Below are 21,979 nucleotides of genomic sequence, written 5' to 3' on the forward strand. Positions count from 1 at the left end.
AACCCTCGGAGCGTTGCTCTCGAACAACTCGGCTTAGCTGTAATGTAAGGGTTTAAAACAATGCCCCTTTGAAAGTTCCCTTGAAAGCCAACTCACCTGAATAAAGAGAAATAACCTGCATTAAAAATTCTTTTGGGTCGACTGAACTAACGAGGGGAACACTTGCAAGTGTCATCACTTGACATGCGGAGAGGTACCCGCTCTGTGGGTGGTTCATTAATATTGCTTTGTTACTAATGGTTTCAGCTTATCTGTATACATATTTCATTTGCCACTTGCTGATGGATTAAAATGCATTTCATATTTGACTTTCATTAGTTTCCTCTCTTCCTTTAATTTAGCTCCCGAGTTGCTCGTGTCTTCCGCAAGCCGACGGGATCTATTTTAGAGTAATAAACCTTCTGCTCTCATTCTGCTAAAACTTCCTCTATAGAGCCAACTTTTACTAATATCGTATGCGTAGTATAGACCTGGATAAAAGGGATTCGAGTTTTTTCATGCGAAAGCGATTAGAATTTATTACTTGATGAAAGTTGCACAAACGTTTTACACGGTGCGTCCAAGATAAAGATGCCGGGTGCGGGGACCTCGTGAATCGTGGATCGAGATAAGTTCCAGTGATAAATTCAAGGGGACAGGGCGAACGGATCTACCGAAACTGTTTTTGATGGCGATCGTGGAGAATGCTCGTCAGCTTTTTTCTAAATACGGCCCTGAACCCGATGCGTCAAAAGCGACAAACGCTCGCAGGACCGTACCCAGAGGGAAAAACCGATGGGCGCTTTCGACAAGCGAAATGTCGTGGGATAAAATCGCGACTATCGGGGTGAAACTCGCCACGCGTGTTCCGGTTCTCGTCCCGTTCCTGCCAAAACTTGGGAAAAACTAAAGCGAAAATTCGAAAATTTTGCTTGTTTGAGGAATTCGTGGAGCTGCTGATTCGTGCATCGTGAAATTACTCCTCGGAGTGCACGATATTTAGCGAAGTCTGTATCCATTACCGTTTACGATATTCCCATGCGGGACATCCTTACCGTGGACACGCTGTACAGGGTATCTCACGGGAGACCGCCGTTGAACATTTTGGGAAAACTATGAACAGCAAAGTTACGAAAATTTAGTGGTTTGGTAAAGGCCTTGGGGCGACCTCATCTAAAACATTTTCAATGATGGCGCACTTCCGGTCACGATTCGCACCGGAAGTCGGCGCTTGCTCGCCTACTTTAAATGGGACACCCTATGTATTATTGAGTTTTTGGATCGCACGGTCGATTTTGCCGCAAGCGTATTGACTTTCGCAGAATTGCGAGTTTCCAAGACGCAATTGTCCATTGAAAGTGACGGGTGCTAGATGTCTGCAGAATTGGACGTCGTTAACAAACGGGGAAGTATTTCCTAACTCTTTGTCGCCACAGTGCCATAGAAGGTCCGTATGTTAGTGCGCTACCAAGCCGTGCGTGATATTTTCTATAGGGCGTCTGCGCGAATGGGGCCGACTTAGCCATCAGAAAATGATAAAAATTTGAAATGGGACCTCACTTTCATCTTGGTGTATTGTGAAACTACCGCAAAAAAGAACTTAAGCTCACATTTAACTGTCTTAAGAGAAGTTGCGCAGTTTTTGGGTAATTTACCTTTTATAAGTCGATGCACGGATTTTCGTCAATTATAACATAATACGTGGGGTGGTCCGGTTAAAACCGGCAAGTTTCGACTTCCGCTACAACCGGAAGTGTGACGTCACTGAAAACATTTTAGATGCGGTCGCCCTGGGCTCCTGCCAACCCGCCAAATTGTCGTAACTTTGCCGTTCACAGTTTTCCCAAAATGTCCAGCGGCGGTTCCCCGTGGGACACCCTGTATGCTGCTCAGAGAATTAAACGACGCCAAGACCTTGTTTCGACGAATTTCCAGAAAAACCGGCATTTATTGGAACGACAGTCGGTATCACTACTTCTGAGTAGTCCTCGAACGCAGCTGTTCCATAATTCAGAAGTTGTCTACAACAAATGCGAAGGCCTAGAGGAATTATGCTTTCTCCGGCCGAATCCTGACACCGTACTTATAGAAAAACTGCCCCCTCAGCCCTTTGTAGGTCAAAACTTGATTTGTCGACTGGCCGGTAAAGGCGGTCCTCGAGAATTTAAAAGATTCCTGTTTTTTATCCGGTCAATTTCGGGAAAGACCGTAAGTAAATATAATTTAGTGTTGTCGATCGGGGCCAAAAAACCCTAATCCGTTTATTTCCTCACCCCTTGCGAAATGCTGCGACCGCTTTGAGAACGTGAAAAATGAACTCAGCCCTAGTTGCGAAGCAAAATTTTCGGATACGTACACGTAACTCGTACTAGTCTTTTTTTCTAACAATACGTTACAGCGATGAATCGGTCTACTCTCATTATCCCCGAACGAAAACAAGGGAATTGTCGAAGCGCACGTCGACTTACACATAACAAGGTAGCAGTGACATGGAAAACAAAAGCTCAAAGCTACGTTGTATTTGCCAGAATTCCATAAAGCAGGAGCAAAGCTGTTCTGTTGGTATAATTGAAACTCGAGGAGACACACTGATGCAGCTTGCAAATATGGCATGTTGTCGTTATATCTGATTTGAAATGGTAATAACGGTTCGCATAAACCCTTAATTTCGTCGATCTAATTTCAAAAAAAATGTTCGATCGCCGTGCTTTCGCCTTAATATAAGACAATGTGGACCGACATTGACGTTCGGGTGAGGTTAGAAATACAACAAATGTCAAATTTCAATGGAGGCGTGGCGAATTCCTAACCTCGTTCTGTCAAACGCGGACGCAACGCATGCCAATTGAAACTTGACGTTTGTCAGATTTCCAATCTCACTCGATCGTCACGACCAGCTGCTGTCACTGTTCAATGCAAGTAAAAACTAGGGAATGTTAAAAATTTACCCGCGACGAGCTTAGGAAAAACTACGCAAATCACGTTCAATAGCATCTGCGAACGGTCAATGCAAGAAACCGAAATAACCGTAAATCAAACAATCAGTTTATAAGCATGTGAATCGGTGTTTATTTGCAGGAAGCAGCGGCATGAGCCGGCATCCCTTAGAGGGGCCCCAACAACTGAGCGGATACTCTTTATATGGTTACTGGTAATTCGATGTGTCCCTTTGGTGAGGTGATGGAGCATGAGCTAAGAGTAAATTGAACCCACATATGCATATTCCAAATCTCCCTGGATTTTTAGTTTTTTCATATATTTTTTATTTTTTTAATTTGGAGTTTTAATGATTTCAAGATGATTCTTCAACAAATCCTTTTTAGATTTGTTTACTTTCGCTACTCGATCACGTGCCTAACATTATGATCTTCCGTACGGACGTGTCTGGAAGCGTACGCATTATATGAAGGTTCTTACTGAAAAATTCCGTAAAATAATTTATGAGCATCAGCCACCTCAACCTCTCCTGCTCGGTTTCCAGAAAATGTCCAAGGTCTCATGAGCAGAAATTGTTCTAAAAACTCATTGGAATAGCAATTTAGTGACGCGTTACGTGCTCCACACATCTTTTAAGATTCCAAAAATACAGTCGAACTGCTCAAAGCAAACAATTTAACTTAAATTATTTTACTCGGGAATAATTGATAATGAAGATAAAGAAAACACCCATGGGATTTTTTGTTTGGGGCACAAGGAAGGCGTTGGTATATAGGGACCTACTTGGATCTATAGCAGACGTTGACGTAAGAAATACATTAACAAGAGTAATAACAAGAGTAACAACAAGAGTAACAACAAGAGGAACAACAAGAGTAACAACAAGAGGAACAAGAGTAACAACAAGAGGAACGACAAGAGTAACAACAAGAGGAACAACAAGAGTAACAATAAGAGGAACAACAAGAGTAACAACAAGAGGAACAACAAGAGTAACAACAAGAGGAACAACAAGAGAAACATCAAGAATAACAACAAGAGGAACATCAAGAGTAACAACAAGAGTAACAACAAGAGGAACAACAAGAGTAACAACAAGAGTAACAACAACGGCAATTAGAAGAAAATGTCGAAGCTGCGTTCGGGACAGAGGTGGTCACACCAAGAACGAACAATAATTCAATTTAAATCTATTTGTTGTATTGTTGTTTGTGTTTTTAGAGTAAAATATGAACAATTTTTCGTCAATTTTCCAGTTACAAATTTAAGTTAAATTTTTCACTTCGAGCATTTCCACTATTTCTTTGGAATCTCAGAAGATTTGTTGAACGCGTAACACATCGCTAAATTGCTGTTCAAATGAGTTTTTAGAACAATTTCTGCTCGTGAGACCTTGAACATTTTCTGGAAACCGAGCAGGAGAGGTTGAGGTGGCTGACGCTCATAAATTATTTTGCGGAAGTTTTTACCGAAAATCTTCACATAATACGAACGTTCGTAGGGAAGATCACAACGTTAGGCAGGTGATCGAGCAGCTAAAGTAGAAAAATCTAAAGAGGATTTGTCGAACGTACACTCTGAAATCGTTTACATTTCAAATTAAAAAAAATAATAAGAAAAATGCCAAAAATTCCTGTGAGTTCTGGAATATGCATATGCGGGCTCAATTTACTCCCTACCTCACGCTCTGCCGCCCCCGCGAAGGAACAAATCGAATTACCGGTGACCCTGCATACAGGGTGCGCCAAAAACAGAACATTATGAGTGTCCCGTTCCTGGGATTAGTTTGAAAGTCATCTCTCGGTTGGGTTGGACCTTTCGTTGTGCTGCCGATGCCGACCGAAATCGCAGATAAAGCCCGAACTCAATCAATGTCCGTCCTGAAGACGCGCTACGGGTTTATCGGACAATCCAGAAATGTGCAACAACGTGACATTTTTGCGGCCATCGCCGGTCTACGTATTGGGCAAATTCGCGAGAACCCATAGCGACTTTGACGCTGCCCAAAATCGATCTGCAAATGGTGCTCGCGGTGCGGCCGTTATTTGTTGTCCGAAGTAGGATTTTTGGGCAATTCAATTTAATATTCGCAAAGGTCTTCTAAACGATAATAATCTCACGAAGGATCGCTTAATTTCATTGATGAATTCCTCGCTGGGGAAAACATACTGACCACCTCTAGAATTTCAAATCGGATTCTAACGGGCCGACAAATCCAATTCCGACCGAGAAAAGGTCGTCGGAATAATTTTTTTACATAAAATCTAAGTCAGGTCACGGCTGGGAACGGCATAATTTTATTTTTGGTATACACATCTGTAACGCTTGAGTTCTGAATTATGGATGAATTTGCACATACAGATGGCAGACAACGTGTGTTTACGTAAACTTAAGGGTCGAGCTTTAATTTGAATTAATTTTCGTTCCCACTTAACATTTCGAGAACTCATGTAGCGCATCTAGTTTGCAGTTTACGACTATTAGTTGATATGCGCACATTGTACAAAACAGTAAATACTTTTTGCTAGTCCCCAACGCTAATCGCCACTTCGCCCCGCCCTGCTGGCAGTTTGATTAGGAGCGCCATTACCGCACCCCTACGGCCGCTTTTGCCCCCGTTGAGCCGGTCGCGACTGACAGATTTGAGAAAACGACGTGGACAAACGTAAACCATTTTGCCACGGTACGCGCAGTGCTGCCAGCGTCGCTGTTTGACAATTTTGAAATAACCGGATGGGACGCAGTGTCCTTTTGTGACACCCGCGTCTCGTGACCCTGGACGATGCCGTGACGGATCGAACGGTATTTACGATGCTCAATTGTCGACAAATTCGGGTGCACATTGCAAGAACGGAAAAAGATACGTCTAGGTTATGGTACACGTCAAGTAATTAGATTTTGGCGCACTGTCCGAAAATGAGAGAAAACAGGAGACATTTTAAGTAGAATAAAGGAATTACGGCCTTGCAGAAGGTTGCGACTGCGTTGCCCCTACGAGGTGTTTTAATTACAAAAAGATTACTCAACGTTGACGACGACAATACTGCTTCTGGATGGACGGGCCTAAAGGAGCGGAAGTAGGACCGGGGGGCATTAAACCACGATTGAACGATAGTTTTAAATCGCGTCGTAGCATTCATCGCAATGCAGGAGAACACTTAACTTCACAAACTATAAGAGGTGGCAACTCCAACGAACATCTAATAACATGTGCCACCAGGAGGGCACTCGATTGCTGCAATGCCTTGGGTCAGCGGTTGCCCTTCGCTGTAGCGCTGACTAGCGGCAGTATTAAGCTTTCGAATCTTCAATTTTCACAAGATCGAATTGAGAGGTACTCGTCAAATCAGATTAGTAGACAAAAACCAGTGAGCGAATTTAAGCTTTAATTGTGCAGCGCTCGAGCGTTGCACATTCCCGTGAATGCGGCCATTTCATAGATAGTCGAATTTAACGGTTTTGAAATTCCGTCCATATAAGAGTCTATTTTCAAGTTGAGTTTATTTCCAAACGGATACAGCCCTTCTTGCTTAGTACAATATTTGTTTCCAACATTAGTTTCAATTTAATTTGATCCTGGTGTCGAAGTTGTTTTCTCAATATCTCCCCACATTTTAAACTATCTCTTGCACCGATCTACAAAACTACTTAGCGAAACTTTGAAGGGTATTGTTTTGCTGCTCGAAAGTTTGTTTACACATTCTCGAAAATAGAAAACAACCTTTATCTACTCCGAAAAGTTTTATTTGGTAAATTGCTTTTAAATTTCTATTCGTGCGGGACGTATTTACTCGTAATCAGCATAATGTGGTGGAGAGAAAACAATAGAATCACACATTTTCATATTAAACAACCATTTAAAAGTAACGTGTGTGCGTGTGTATGTGAAAATGTCTAATTTCACCTAACAATGCCCCGATAATCCGTAATTTTACGTTTCAGTTTCCAGGCGGCCTTCGGCGAACGTGTTACCCTTGAAACATTAACAACTCTCATTTGGGCCTGAACTAGTCCCCAGTTTCTGGACACGAAGACCAGATCACTCGTCCACGTGGTGACCCCTCCTCGAGTTCGGGTAACCAATCCTGAAGAAGGAAGAGGGAAATAACAAACGCGGAGGGCAAAACGATGGATATTCTATGGGAAAACCCGACAAGTGCCCGGCGGAGGAAATTGCGTGAACGGAAACCAGGAGGCGGCAAACCCCAGAGGAAAGACCATGGAGAATCCTGACGGAATGGTGAAGGGGCCTTTCACCTGACGGCGGGGATACACGAATGGATACAAATCGCGCATGCGGAGGCGCGAAGTCATCACGGACTTCTTCAGGATAACGCGGAGGCGCAAAGTCATCACGAACTTCTTCAGGATAACGCGGAGGCGCAAAGTCATCACGAACTTCTTCAGGATATCGCGAAGAACGAGAAGAAAAAAGCAGGTTAGTTCACTCGCAGAGGACAGATGCTGACAGGGCATCTTTTGAAGATTTTCTTCGACAAGAAGGGGGCAACATTTACGCAACCTGAACTTCACGAGCCGATCGATAATATAAATCTTTACTTGCGGAGAATATTTTCACTTTTGCACTCACATAAACGTATAACCGAACAAAGCAACGACTTTGACAGGAATTTTGTTGATCGCCTCGTAACGAACGAACAAATGGTGGCCCTCGGCTGTTTTTCCTGGCCTGCGCCCTGCTCGTCGCACCTGATCGGCGCCGATCGGAAGTGTTCGGAGAGTCGCGTCTGCGATGACGTGTGTTACGAACGTTCGTCATCCTAAAATTCGTAAGCAACGTGCAGACGAGTCTGAGACCTTCTACAAGGAGCGTTTCCACGGCCGCGCAGTCCCTGGTACTCGACGTCATTTGGCAGATGACCGAGTGTCTTTCGAGAATTTTCCTCGTCACAAAAAACGTTCCAAATTAGTGAATTAATCGTCGTCAACCCGCAGTCCAATTAAAATCCTACTTTAATTGGAAAATACTCATTAATTCACGGAAATAGTGCCACCCTTAAGAAGTGCTTGAAACAAAGGGATAATTACCCAAAATGAGGCAGTCATATTTCATCCTGCAGATTTCATCGCACTCTTATAATGACTCCTAGCTTTGTATGCAATTTACGGGCAGAATTTTCAGGTTTAGTTAAAATTACATCTCGAAAACAAACCCAATTTGATCCTAATCGATTCCAATATAACTTTCACGGTTTTCCTCTGGCTGCTGCTTAATTGAACTTCGGACAGGAAATCAAAATTTCCTTAATTAATATTAATGACAACAAGAACTCTAATTTCAGATAAGCTTGAAGTGGAGCTAACGGTCCATCAAAAGCACATGTTCCGATAGCGAATCAACATTAGAATAAGTGAAATCTAGCTTTTTGGGTATTAAGGTCTTCCTATGGGAGCATTACGAACATGTGTCGAAGCCATCTGCTCCGAGTGCGCCACGCTATTTCCTGAATTGTACTACTTTACCTATATGGGAAACTTCTTGGCTTCAATGGTACATAACGCTCCAACTGCTCCGTTTCGGCTCTAATAAGAGCTGAAAAAAAAATAGCTTAATTGCCTAGCCTGAAGGTATTAACTGTAAGACCGGCATCTTATCAGGCCATAAATATTTCACGAGGCCCAGGATAAATGTACGTGTTTACGAGCGGCAAATTTTATTGTCCGTAGTGCCTATAAGGGAGTGAATAAAACAGACCTAACCGGTATAAATTTTAACTGCAACATTAATTTTATGATGCTGCAATCAAATTTGCGCCTGCGAGCAATCGAAAATAGGCAATTTTCGAGTTTTGTGGCTTTAGTCACGGCAAAAGTAGTTGCGCCTTTCAGGTGAGATGAGAACTTTATCGTTGTGGCAAGTTGCAGAATTTAATTTCTCCAAGTGGAATCACGAGCGGACACCAAAACAACAAAAAAAAAATTTCATTTACGATTTTTTTGACAAATGACGTTTCCACGCGCAGCACTAGCGGACGGAAACAATGGCGGCACCATTGGTCCGGCTAAATGTCCGCCGAGTTTTGAGTGCCGCCAAAATGGCGCGAAGCCGCAGTCGCGCCAAATTAGGCGATGAAATTACGTTAAACGCGGAACTGCTCCATTTAAGGAAATAAGTCACATGTTTCGAAATGTGCTTAACTGCGTACACCCCCCCCCCCCCTCAGAACATTACACAACCGTTTTATTTCTAAAAGCCACAACAAAAATGTCTCGCATTGGGAGCAGATAAGAGATATTTTATGGCGTATTAAGATAAACATCTTCCTGGATCTTAAAGGCCCCGCTCATTTTTTAGCTTAACGTTTCCGGGGCGTCTCCGTTGGGCCCCAATATCCACTTTGTCCGAGCAAATTGTAGCATAAATAAATTGAATTTTGAGCACCCTTGAACTTGTAGATGTTAATTGTTATTCGCCGAAACTTAAATAGGTGCCTGGAGAAGTAAACCGAAATGTTTACAATCCTGCTCCCAGTTCTTTAATATTAATGATTACCGGAGGTTGCTCTAGAAAACCGCACTTGATGTACAGTCTCACTGGCGACGGTGGAACGATTTATGATATCCTTGAGGGTTATATAATTTCTATGGGTTCAGCGTATCTAGGAAATTGGGGAAGGAAAAGAGTCATATATTTGAAGCCACATCGCTCATGTATTTTTAATTTAAAGGGGGATGCATACAGTGTGTCCAAAGCCGGCGGTGAATGTTCGACAGAGGACAGACCTCGGCGGCACGAGGTAGGTGAACGCGCGGAAGTCACTCGACGAAGCGCATTTGAAGACTTGAGATCTTCGCTTACCCCCACCTCCTCCTGATCGTAAACGGACCGCGCAGGTACCATTCGCGATGAACGTACGGATGTTGGCGCAATAATTATCAGACGCAATCGGTAATCCCTGCGAAGTTTCTATAGAGCAACAACACTTCAAAGGAAAGACTTCAAAATCCCTGTTTTTGATATTTTAACCCTTAACTAATCCCTCTGGTCGCTGCTACGAAACTCTAGTTAGAAACAGACATAAATTTGTTTTGAACACTGCTTGGGTTGCCACTACTCGCTAAGAAGCTTAAAGTCTAATTTATAGATGTAGCTTTTAAGCTGCATTAGAACCATTACGGCTATAGTAGTCCCGAATTGATATGTCAATTTATCGATTTAACATCGTATCTGCAGGGCGTTCGTTAAACTTTACAAACGCACGATTGCACGACCGAAATAATAAATAACTTTCCCACTTTTCACCTCAAACTTGCTCTTGACTACAAAAGAGATATTTTAATGTCATACCTGACCGTTATATCTTAATTAGAACGCAAACTTGGCTCCGAAATTTACGCTCTCTTTATTGTACGAGTATAAACTAAACGTCGAGATAGGAACAAAAGGAATTAGAGCCATATTATGCATTTTTATTTGGATGCAAATGTCCCCTTTACTGTGGGAAGAAAAAACGGAATGAAATTTCATAACACGATCTCGCTGGAGTTGACAAAGAAGTCGACGTATCATATGACTGGAGCGTGGTAATTACCACCAGCGGTTTAGACGTCGGGCGCAAAACGGCTTTCGCATTATTAAAATCTATGCAGTACGCCACCTAAAGTTCGAACTCCAATCCTTTCTTTGATCGGCATTGTAAAATTTTATATCTTGCAGCTAATTACAGCACACGTTAATTAACATCTGCGTGGCGGCACGGCACACACGTTCTTCGCCACGACCGTGGGGTCTTCTCCGCGCCTTCCGTGCATGGAATTTTTCCCTGCTCCTCTCAAATCCCGAATGGGATTCGTTACTCTCGGCTCTAGATCAGTAATGACACAGAATTTTGAAATCGTTTTTTTTTTATATATATATATATATGTATATGTATGACCCAGGGAAATTATATGTCAAAAGCGTGAAGTATATTGCGATGCCCCGAACATCGAGTTTAAATCCCGAAGCGCTGCGCGGCACTTCGGGATTTAATCCTCATATAACTACCCCACAATCGCGGTGTATGCACGATATTTTCCACTACTAAATTTAACGAGATCTCCTAACATCTTTATCAGATGCCATGGGCTTAAATCAGGGCAGTTTGCCGGCCAAGGCGTTGTTCCGCTCTTCCCCCCTCCCCGTGGGTGTTCTAAATTACGTATGTTAACTTGACTAGTGCTGTACGGGAGAACCTCATCCTGCTGCCAGATTATGACGCATTGACCAGGGAGCCTGCGACGAAACCTTCAGGTGAATCAGCAATCACTGGTAATGTCAATCTCCAAAATTGCGCATCTGGGAAAGTAATCTCAGCGAACCTTCGCATAAATACACTCACTTTCACGTGAAATGCACAAGTCAGCAATGATAATAATTAAATTTTGTAATTGCGGAAAAATAAGCTTCATAATAGAGTGTCAAACGATCAGGGTTTCGACTAAAAAAGACAGCATTTATTAATTAAAAGGTTCGTAACGAGGAACGTCGCCTCGTGCGGCAATACAAGCGTGCATTCTTCGCGGCATGCTTTGCCATAAATGATCAACATCCTCCTTAGGTGTTGCATACCGGGCTACCTCAAGGTGATGGCGTAAATCACCCCAATTATTTGGAGGCCTCTGTAAATTTCGGAGATGACGACTCACCATGTCCCGAAAATAATCGATAGGTGATAGGTCCAGTCACTGTGCGGGCCAAGGCGGCATTTCCAATTATGTTTGTCTCAGGTACCTTCGAATAACGTTCGCGGTACGCGACCTTCGTGTCCGTTGCTGCTACGTGGAGGACGTTCACGTGAACGTTGTGACTGAGCCCCTTCTTCAGGCCACGAAGACCAGATGGTCTCAACAGTGGCGTGACGTCATCATGTCTTGTTGACAGTGTAGCAATCAGCAAAAAAATAAACTGTTCTTTCCATGTAAACATTATTTTATATATTTCAATTGAACAAAAAATCTAGAAGATCGATGGCAAAAAAAGCCATTGGCGTTCCTTCTTTTTTGCTGAAATTCCGACCATTTCATACCCAAGTGTGAAGCATTAGTTTGCCACAGTCACAAGACTAAATTATTATTACTACTTGGTGGCACATGTCACATGAAGCTGAGTATATGATTTGGCTGTTATCAAGTATTCTCTGTACATAAAAGTGCTGGTAATTCGCTTTGAGGGATTACGCACTTAAGCATTTAATTACTTAATAGCGGTGCAGCCATCTCTATCTGCGCTTTTCGCTTTAGGATTATTCAACATTACGTACTTTGATAATTTCTCCAATTGTGGCTCAGTTTTGTAGTTATTTATGCTCGATTTTATTCTCTATCTACCTGTAATAACTGCATGCAACCGCCGAGCCTATTCTAATGGCACAATCCTGTTCCGAGATTATGTACACAAAACTGTCCTTTCACTACTACACAAAAACCCCACAAATCGCGATAAAAAAGCTTAATGGACGCCTTAGCCGAGGGTGCAGGTGAGCCTTCCGGCATGCAAACCAGCAGAATTGCCTTCCGGTAAACCGTATCGTGTATGGCATTCTTCACGGTGTTACGACCTGACCCACAGGATTGAGTTTCGAGGATAATTTGATGTCGCTTCGTATGTAACTTTTTCTCCATTATTTCGTTTTTCGTACGTTTTGTGTATTGAGAAATATGGAAAAATGTATACGAAATCATAATTTTTATTATTTTTTTTAAATGCGGACCCTCATTGATGAGAACAAAATTCATGCAGGTAATCTTGTGGTCTCTAGTCGCAGGGCCCTTTCAACCTCTTTTTTCGGTTCTGAGACTGAAAAGTACTGTGACGAATGGCGATTTCACACAGCTTCCATGCAGCGCTCTGCATTTTTTGATTCAGGAAAAAAGTACCTCGTTTGGAGATGTTCGAATCCCGGCAGCTTTGACATTTCCCCTTTTGCACGTACGTACGCACGCATCTGGATAATTTGACGGAAAAATTTCCCTTGGAAAGTCCCCCGGCAAATGGCACATGTCGGCAGGTCCACAGGACGGCTACCGTTGGCGCAAATTGTCGGTAACCACGCACAAAAAAATCTCCTCTCGACTTCACGATCCATATGGCACATCACGTTTCTATTTCCTAACAGTAAAAGTTGAATCTACTTGAACTTATAGTATTCTTCCGACAATATCAGAGAGTGAACGCAAAATGAGGCAATATGGACAACACTTGCAAGCAGATGTGTATGTGTTTTAAGGTGATTTGTTGTGTCTTGGCGAATCTCACTAGAAGACTTTATTCCGAAACGTTGGACTTGGCGTATAAAATGTGCATTTTTTGCTGTTGCAGCAGCCATTCTCAAGAATCAGGAAAATGCGGTAAGCTAAACACGCGAACACCGACCAGCGAATCCCCCCTGGAGCTCGTCGCTAAATTAATGTCCGACAGGACGTAACTGAATTCAAAAATTTTTTCAGCGCTAATCGGGGAATCACCAGAAGCATTTTATAAGAACGTGGGCAGAGAAGGGGCCGAAAAACTTCTGATGAATAAACAGAACGGAACATTCATTATAAGACCATCCAAGAGATCTCCGCTGGGGACGATGTCCATCGTGCAGGACTTTAGAGTTTTTCATCTCAATATCCGAATTAGAGAGGACGATTACGTGGCCATGGGAGAGGAAAAAGACAATGAGAAGTGCTTTAATAGTTTAAATAGTTTGATTAATTACTATGTCAGTAATTATTTGATATTATGCTCAGAGGGAAATAGGACGGTTACCCTACTCTTACCTTATACGGATTAAAAGATTAGAGATTATTACGTTTTTTGTACCACTGATTTATGCTGACTTTGTGGAGTTTTCGCGAGTAAATAGCACCACAGTCCACATGTCAATAGTACCACCTACTTTAAGCTCATGTTCCACAAACTCCACGTAGCAACCGATCAAATTTAGAAAAAAACGAGCTCGGTGGCGGTTTTCTAGGTACTTTTAATAACTTAGGCAACAATGTACAAACTTCCGGAACGAAAGGGCAAAACATTTTTCTATATTATTCGCTTATGATAAAAAATGAACAACAGGAGGGCAGTATAACTCTCAGCCGCACCGCATCGAACGTATGGAGTAATTGGCCCTACGACATTGACCAGCTGGTTCTTTAGCCATATACCGATTTCTTTCTGATCGAATTTAAGCATTTATGCAGATTTTCTGCAATCGTTTTATCATTATCAAAAAATAGTTGGACGTGGACCCGGGCATGAGGCACCGCGAGGTAAGTTGGGCCGTTAAACGAGGCCAACGCTGGACACCTGCGAGGCCTCAGAGGCGGGTCGCATATTTTCGTTTGAAAAAAACGTAAATGTTGATATCTCTTTTCCCTCTTCCATATATCGAAAGCTGCCTGCATGTTCATAACTTAAATATTCAGTTTTCGGAGGGATTCTAGATGCCGGCACGTACACTGCCCAACTTAGTTTTTCTCCGTCTCGTATTCATTTTTCACATTTTTGAACAAAGTTATCCTGCGAAAGACGAACTTCTAGCGGTTGTGCAGCGTCCAGGCACTGTCTGCTATTCTCACTCTGATAAGCGACAGATCTGCACGTCGACCGCCGAAAGCGGCCCCGCACAATTAGGGGAATCACCCTTCCGCGCTGTGAATTACGCGAACGATACGGGGCCCCCCCCAAAAAAAACAGTGTTAGTCGTAATTCGGCATTAGCCCTTATTGAGCCCATGACGTTGAACCTTTCTAAAATTTTCGTCCGAACGACTTGCGCTTGCTGTTCATTTCCACCAACAATTAGTTACTTAATATTGCATGCAATGCCCGAAGGTGAACCAACTGTGGTTGAACGAATGCGGGACGATTCGTAATTGAAGTGTGAGAACACCAAATTAATTTGCTGGTCCCTTGTAGAAGCAAAGGGCTTTAACCCGATACAAATATCAAACAGAGGTCAAAATTATGCGCACAATATAGTTCAGAATATTAAAAGTGCAGTTCATCAAACGAAGTTGGAAGACAATGGAAATGGAACGGGGCCGACCGCGAACCTCACCGAAATCAATGGCCGGTTTATGCACGTAAACTAAAAAAAAAAAAACATATTTGTCATTTTGATTTGTGTGGATTTTGAGTAGGTATAAAAAAACTTGTAAAAAAACATTTGAAAAAAATACACAAACGTGAAAAATCATATTTGCCTGTATACCAATTAGTTGTGTTAACGCACTAGGCACCGTATTTTTCCCATCGGGCAATCTTCGCATCTTCCGCAAGCTTAATTCGACCACCGACACTGACCTGCGCGCGGCAAAATGTTTTTCCCCGCGCATGTCAACGTCAAAAAAAATGTTTGACGCTATCCCCGGTCACTGTTATGCGCGCCCCGCACGGCTGCGCGGTGTGGCGCTACTGTCAACTCGCAAATGCGTGCGTTGAAGCCACATTCCGCACGCTCGACGGAAGCACCTGCGCCAAGGGAAAAAAAATATTATGGCAACACGTCGGTTGTTGCAGCCGTTATCGGCGGCGTCGCCTTTCGAGGGAAAAACTCGTTTGGGTTTGTAACAGGTGACAGGCCTAGGACGGCATGCATCAACGACCTTTTCAGTTACAGCATCAGCTACGGCTCCGACCAAAAATAATGCAAATAATTCAAAACCAAATACATTTATAATTTAATTTTAAAATGAACTAAACACAAAACACAATGGTGCGTTATAAATTATTTTCAGGACAATGGGCCATTAAAGAGCGTATTGCACAACCACTTTTCCTTTCAGACTAAAACTTCATTATTTTTGCCATCATTGATTGGGAAATTTATGGTTATGAATTTTGTTTTCATGACGAAAGTCGGCTTTGTTCGAATAAATTTATGTGTCGGGCAAAGACTGTTTGTGGAAATTGAGTTTTGCAACAATTAAACCTTAAAACGAACGGAAACATTTGGAAAAATCTTACTTACTGGAACTGAATCGTTCAATCGTTACCGCTATAAAGCTAAAACTTGATTTCTATTGGTTCAATTATCGCTCGATACGCGTAAGACTTTGCAAATAAATGGCTTTGTCTAAGGTATCAATTGAATTTTAACTAGCAGGTTTGAACATGGTTGGAATAATTAATTTAAATGTCTTGTCAGGGGGCGTTTGTGCCGATACAAATTAGGCAGGGATTTCCACACTGCAGGATATTGCTGTCTACCTAGATTAAAAATGTTGGAACAGGATTTCTGGAAAATTGCGTCAAAGCACACAAAGCAGATCGGCAGATACTGGAAATTACTGCAAAAAGGAGTAAAATGGGCAATGCAGAATCTCTATGGAAATCGAATTTTTTTTTCGCTTCATTAAACAACTCCTTCAGATCGTAAAATGTCCAATATTGTCTGTCGACACATCCGCGATTTCAAATTTATTAGCGCAATCTACAGAGTGATAATTTTGAGCTGCGCAAATCCCTTCTACCACCTGGAACTTTTTTGTCGCGCGCCACTGAGCGTTTCCCGAAGCCTGCGGCCCCGTTCAATTTAAACGGCTTTCCGCGTCTCCACTTTGAAAAATTCAGTGGCGTGAGACCAAAAGTTCAGGACAGTAACGGGGATCCTGACCTCCGAAAAAGTGCCACCTGTAGATGTTGACAACAAATTGTGTGTCATGGTCACATAGATTGGGAGCAGTACATGCGGAAATATTCGACGCGATATCTCAGAAACGGAAGGAGCTGGGAGAGACAATTCGAAGCAACTTAAAGTTTGAACGCCGCGCATACAGGGTGTCGCGCGAATGTGGGCGTCCGGTGAAAACTATTACTAGGGAAAGCTTGTGGTATGGGATTAGTACTAAAGTAGAGGTGATCCCTACGTTAAAAATATTTTCATGAGAACACCACTTCCGGTCATGTCGAAATTGAACGTCAACACGTTCATTCCCAGCGGAACACCCAGTATGTCACATCAAATTTCGATTCCGCGGAACGTTCCCGAGCTTCCCTAAATAGTACGCTTTTCGAGATATTTGAAATTGGTAAAAATGACAGTTGCTGCCATTAACGGATGATGCATTTAAAGGCACGGATAGAGGCCCGTATTCTTCGGACGCCCTGTATGTCATTAACGAAGGATAATTTTTGATTGATGAATGGGACACTCTCTACAAGGAAATAACTCAACGTCTGTTCCAGAACAACATGCAATCACGGCACCCTGATCACAAATTCATAAGATCGATGTTTGCAGATGTTGTGAGCCATTCGGTTGCATCGAGTTCTTCTGAATACCGCGATTTTTTTTTAATAAACAATTTTAATATATAGAGTGTGCCAAGAAGAAAGGTCTCCGATGGAAAATTTTCGGATTCGCTCATGGGCATTTCAACGCGAAAAAAGTCGCCTCTTCTCAGCTATATGCGCAGTGAGGGCACATAGCAAATTGACGATATGGAATTTTGATTAACTGGGAAAAACGCGGCTCTAGCCTGCGAAGTGAAGGAAAGAGATGACTTTGATCGATGCTTTGTTCTAATCAAATGACGATAATTTTCTTTTACGAGGAAAAGCTCGTTGCATAGAGAATTTATCGCTCTTTTATTGTCTATTTCAACGGCCGAAATTAATTTCCACCCTGCAGCCGCAGAGGGAACGGAATCTCATGGCGTCGATGCGTGATATAGAGAACCATATAACGAGTGTGTCAGAAAATTCCTGGGCAAGGGTATTTTCGGGACGAATTTCATTCACTGTAGTCCGAGGGAAGCCACCTTTGGCTTCAAATTCGGCTGTCAGTTCGGTACATCTTCAGTCACAATTTAATCTTAGAAACCGCCTTCCCTGCCAAAAACGCCGTTTTTTACTCGACGACTTGAAGAAGGGACGTTTATGAATGAGTTATTCCGTAATAGTCAGAAAATCGATGGTGTGTGTGGTCTTATTCAGTTCAAAATTGGAATAGTTTGGAATCCAGTTTCCGGTGCTTGTTTTTGACTATAATTAATTTGAGTGTTTGACTAGAAGTGTTTGCTCCATTCAGACAAACTGAATCTTTAGCGGGAAAACAAGGCAGCGGAAAACCGCTTAAGACGTGCATCAGAAGTCATTCATCAAGTTCAACAGATCATGAAAAACGAGCCCTTTGTCGGCAGATGAAGTCTGGTCTGATCGAAACGGGTAGATTAATTCCCAAAATGTACCTATATGACAATCGGGCACATTTAGAAACCACTACGTCCCCATAGAGCTGTCGGCCCCATGGCGGCCGTAGCTGCGACCACGTACCGTACAGCAGCGATGATCAACAGAGAGAGAGAGAGAAAGAGAGGGAGAGAGCGCGCCTGTGTTACCTGAGTTTCTTATCCTGACGCAGACATATTGCATGATGGAATAACGGGTTGGGCAGAGTCGTGCGAAAAATGGACATCTGGTGGAAAAGTTGATGGGTTACCGACATTTTCGCTCTAATGTTGTACCATTAAACATTTGACTACACACTCATCCGCAGTTTCACAACTGAACAGAATTTCACAAAAGGATCAATAAAGCCACACATTACTTTTAGGCAGCTACAGCAAGCCGAGAGAACTAAAATTAACTGGCAATAAACGATCAACCGCGATAATTACGTATACAATTACACAGCAAATTTGTGGCTAAATTGGTGTGAACGGAAAATATGTTAAATTGAATATTCTCTGCAGGGTGAACTTTTCCATATTTGACGAAGGAATCTCGAAAACTGGCGGAGTGGCTTGGGGAATTAACATCAGTTTCGTTTTTTTTTTTTGTTTTTTTTTTCGGAAACGTTCGCCAGGTGTTTTAGCAGGTGCAAATTTTGTCGCTGTCTCTGTGTTCATTTACCCGAATTACCACTAGGAGACGATGTTCCTGTGCGTACGGCCCTGGCAGGGGTAACTCGCCAGGGGCGTATTTAGAAAAAATTACGCTCGTTTTGGACGAACGGAATGTCGTTGCGTTAGAGCCACGCAGGCGCGGTAAAGCTTGTGAAAATCTGCAATGGAATGGTGGTTCGTACATCTCTTACCGAAGAGAAAAACGGTTTTTGCCAAGTAGTGGTTTAGTCAAGTTTGGACGCTGTTCGCGATTTTTCCCGCTGATACTGCTCGTCCGTGTACGTCGCTACCTCCTAACAGACCTTTACATAACTCAAGATGTACTTCTTTTCCGAATTGAGTTGAGACGTATCCCGCTCGCTTCTGTGCAGAAATAAAAGGGGTTTTTGCATTTTCACGTAAAACAAATCGCCTCTTCGCGTTTTGTCAAATTTTTTGGTCTTCCCGATCGACGTTTATTGATGATATTTCCCCGTGTCTTAGCTTTTTTCTTAATGCACGAACCAGTTGATTTACTTCTGTTTAACAAACGAGCAATTGCCGCACATTTTTTCCTTCTCGTGCCGCTTTAGCTTTAACTCTCGTCCACGAACTATCGTCTCGTTCTTTCCTTTGGCACTTTTGTACGCACTAATCCATGCCGGTGAACGATGTTCAGCTTTTAACTTTGCAACATCAACTGACAAATGTTTGTACGCTCTGATCAAAATATTTTTCACGGTTCGTATGATTTTTCTCTTTTCAAAGCGTCGAACGCGTTTAGCAATATCTCAAATGCTTTTTAAACATAATTTTGTTCGTGTTTACTTACCTGCACCGGGCGGTCCCGAAGAACGTTCCGATATTTAACAAGCTGATCTCTGGATCGCTTCGAGACGACAACGTTAGATAAACGCATGTGCTGAAATGAGTCGTTTCCGAGCTACAGGGTGTTAAATATTAAGAAAAACAAAATATTACTCTCAAAACGACGCGAGATATTCCATTGAAACTCCGTACGCCTGCGCAGCGGGCCACGCGGTACGTTTCCCTTCCATTTTCGGAGAAACGTTGTAACAATGGACGCGCGTAGGGCTTACCATCTTAATTCCAACAGGGGAATGGGGGTGCGCCGCTGGTAATGCTCAAATTGGATACTTTTTTTTTATATAACTGATTCAAAGCACGCCGGGACGGTTTTTTGACGCGATAAGTCGTTTTTGAGGGGAAAAACATGTCTCGATGAAAACTTATGCGGAAACTAAGGGCAAATCGGTCGAAGAGGTGAAGTTGGCCATGCAAAACAAATGAAGTATCACGTACGTGCTCCGTTCACGTTTTTACAATTTCGTATTACTGCTGATTGAACGCAACCGCGCACTGTTGCCGTATGGAGTGAGTGGGGGATTGAGGGAACCAATCGCAGAGCACGCGTCAGCGCCGCGAGAGGCGAGGTGCGTTGCTTCACTGAGCTGCTACCGTTGGAAGAAATCTGAGTGTCAGCTCCGTAAACATCGGAACACCCTCGGAGACCACCCTGGGTAGATTCGGTTCTTGGTAGGATGAAATCTAATTTACCGCGCGCGCAGTAAACGGCGACATTACATTAATGCACGTTTCGTTAGAATACCTTCGTTACTCACTGTGCAAAATGTAGCGATCTAAAATACATTAAATCGTTCGCTCCCAAAACAAGACGGTGGCCATAGGGATACCCATGATCCTGCTTACATCTGACGTGTCACCTCCATTATTATACGAAAATATCGAGGCGTTCCGAAGGAATTGGAGGGATTAAGGCACGCACAAAGCCCCGACTATATTTTTGGAGAATTACCTCTTAGCTAGGGGATAAAGCGGACTCCGTCATTCCTACTAATTTAATTTTACGGATCACTAAAGAGATAACGTTCGAAAGGTATCAAATTACGATACGATATTCCCCTAAAATTTTAGGCCTGTCAGAATTTCATTACCCCCGACAAAGCCACCACGGTCGCATCGTCGAAGTTTATTATCGTTCGGTTGCGAAAAAAACCGCAGCGTTAATTTGTAAACGTACTTGTTACCCTGGTGGGGTTTTTTTGGTTTGTTTGGGGAACGTTTTCAGTGAGAAATTGGCGGGCTTGCGTAGGCCCTTTTAATGTTGTGATGAGGTTTGATTTTACGTGGTAAATTGGGTCCGTGTAGCCAGCCTCCGTTTTTTCCAGAAGTGTCCGATTGGCCAAAAAACGACCTCCGCAAAATCGGGAAATGGAGTTGTGGACTTTTATTAAAATTGAATAGCAACCGATCAGTGTTTACTATTTACCGTCAAACATCGGATATTAACAATGGGAAAATGAATTTATCGGTGGTCCCCGCTCGCCTCGTTCCTTTCCATTAAGAGTTCTACCCCGCATCCAGGAACTTCGGAAAGAACGGTCGCGCAAACTGAGGTGTGCGTGACCGAGATTTATGGCACCTCGAATCAGATCGAAACTTCCCTGATTCGAACAATGTCGTCACGAGTGGCATAAAGATGCGTCCACCCTTCGGTGATCGAACACCCCGAAAGGGTGCGGAGCTAGGGATGTGGCGGTGCGGCGCCGGTTTGGACAGCGCGGCGAACTGGCAAAGGCCGGCCCCAACTGCGGAGCAATAAAGTACCCACCAGGAAACGAATAACCTAAAACGCCGTACAAATTAAAATGACCGTTTTCCCCGAATAGAAATTAAATTAAACTAGAAAAATACAGGGGAGCTACTTGGCATGTCCCAGCGGTTGGTTCCGCAAAGCAGGGGCGTCCGACGCGTAGTATTTTTTTAGCGATTTCAAATTAACAAATTAAAACCGGGAGCTTTCTTGAAAAATCAAAGAAGCGGAAGAACCCAAAGCGTTTAAAGTCCAACCTGAGTACGTGCGGCAGAGCCACTTTAATGCGCCCTCGCAGGAAAAATAACTGGTCGCAATCGTTGTTTACCCCACATTAATAACGTAGATGTGAGACCTTTTTAATTCTCGCTAAGTGCCTTTACTGCTCATGTATTATTCAATCAAAACCTCTTCAATCAAAATCTTGGGTAAATAATACCATTTAGGTCAAGCGAAGCGACAAGCGGTCAATGCGGAAGTTCAGAAATCTGCATGCGACATGGTGGAAATACCCCCGACGACGGCTATAGATCGGGAAGGCGAAGTGGCCTTTAGAAAGTCCACGCAAAAGCAAAAATATTGCTGCACTTCCACAACAAAGTAGCTATTTAGT

The 21,979-nt window shown here is 42.9% G+C and overlaps 1 protein-coding gene and 2 long non-coding RNA genes across 3 annotated transcripts in view; 2 read left to right on the forward strand and 1 right to left on the reverse strand.

Moving 5' to 3' along the window:
* Positions 1 to 7,751, forward strand: part of LOC136338953 (uncharacterized) — a 114,051-nt gene extending 106,300 nt beyond the window's left edge. Inside the window, exon 9 of the long non-coding RNA XR_010732044.1 lies at positions 6,859 to 7,751. This is a non-coding gene — a long non-coding RNA (uncharacterized lncRNA). The remainder of the gene's footprint in view (positions 1 to 6,858) is intronic.
* LOC136338955 (uncharacterized) overlaps positions 1 to 21,979 on the reverse strand; it is a 160,426-nt gene that overhangs the window by 80,351 nt on the left and 58,096 nt on the right. The window lies entirely within an intron of this gene.
* Positions 12,903 to 13,697, forward strand: LOC136350833 (tyrosine-protein kinase Src64B). Its single transcript, XM_066302926.1, has 2 exons — positions 12,903 to 13,266; positions 13,366 to 13,697. Exons 1-2 carry the CDS (start codon positions 13,107 to 13,109, stop codon positions 13,695 to 13,697), a joined length of 492 nt encoding a protein of 163 aa, XP_066159023.1. The 5' UTR covers positions 12,903 to 13,106.

The sequence above is a fragment of the Euwallacea fornicatus genome, chromosome 4 (assembly GCF_040115645.1).
Source record: "Euwallacea fornicatus isolate EFF26 chromosome 4, ASM4011564v1, whole genome shotgun sequence".
Classification (NCBI taxonomy): Eukaryota; Metazoa; Arthropoda; class Insecta; order Coleoptera; family Curculionidae; genus Euwallacea; species Euwallacea fornicatus.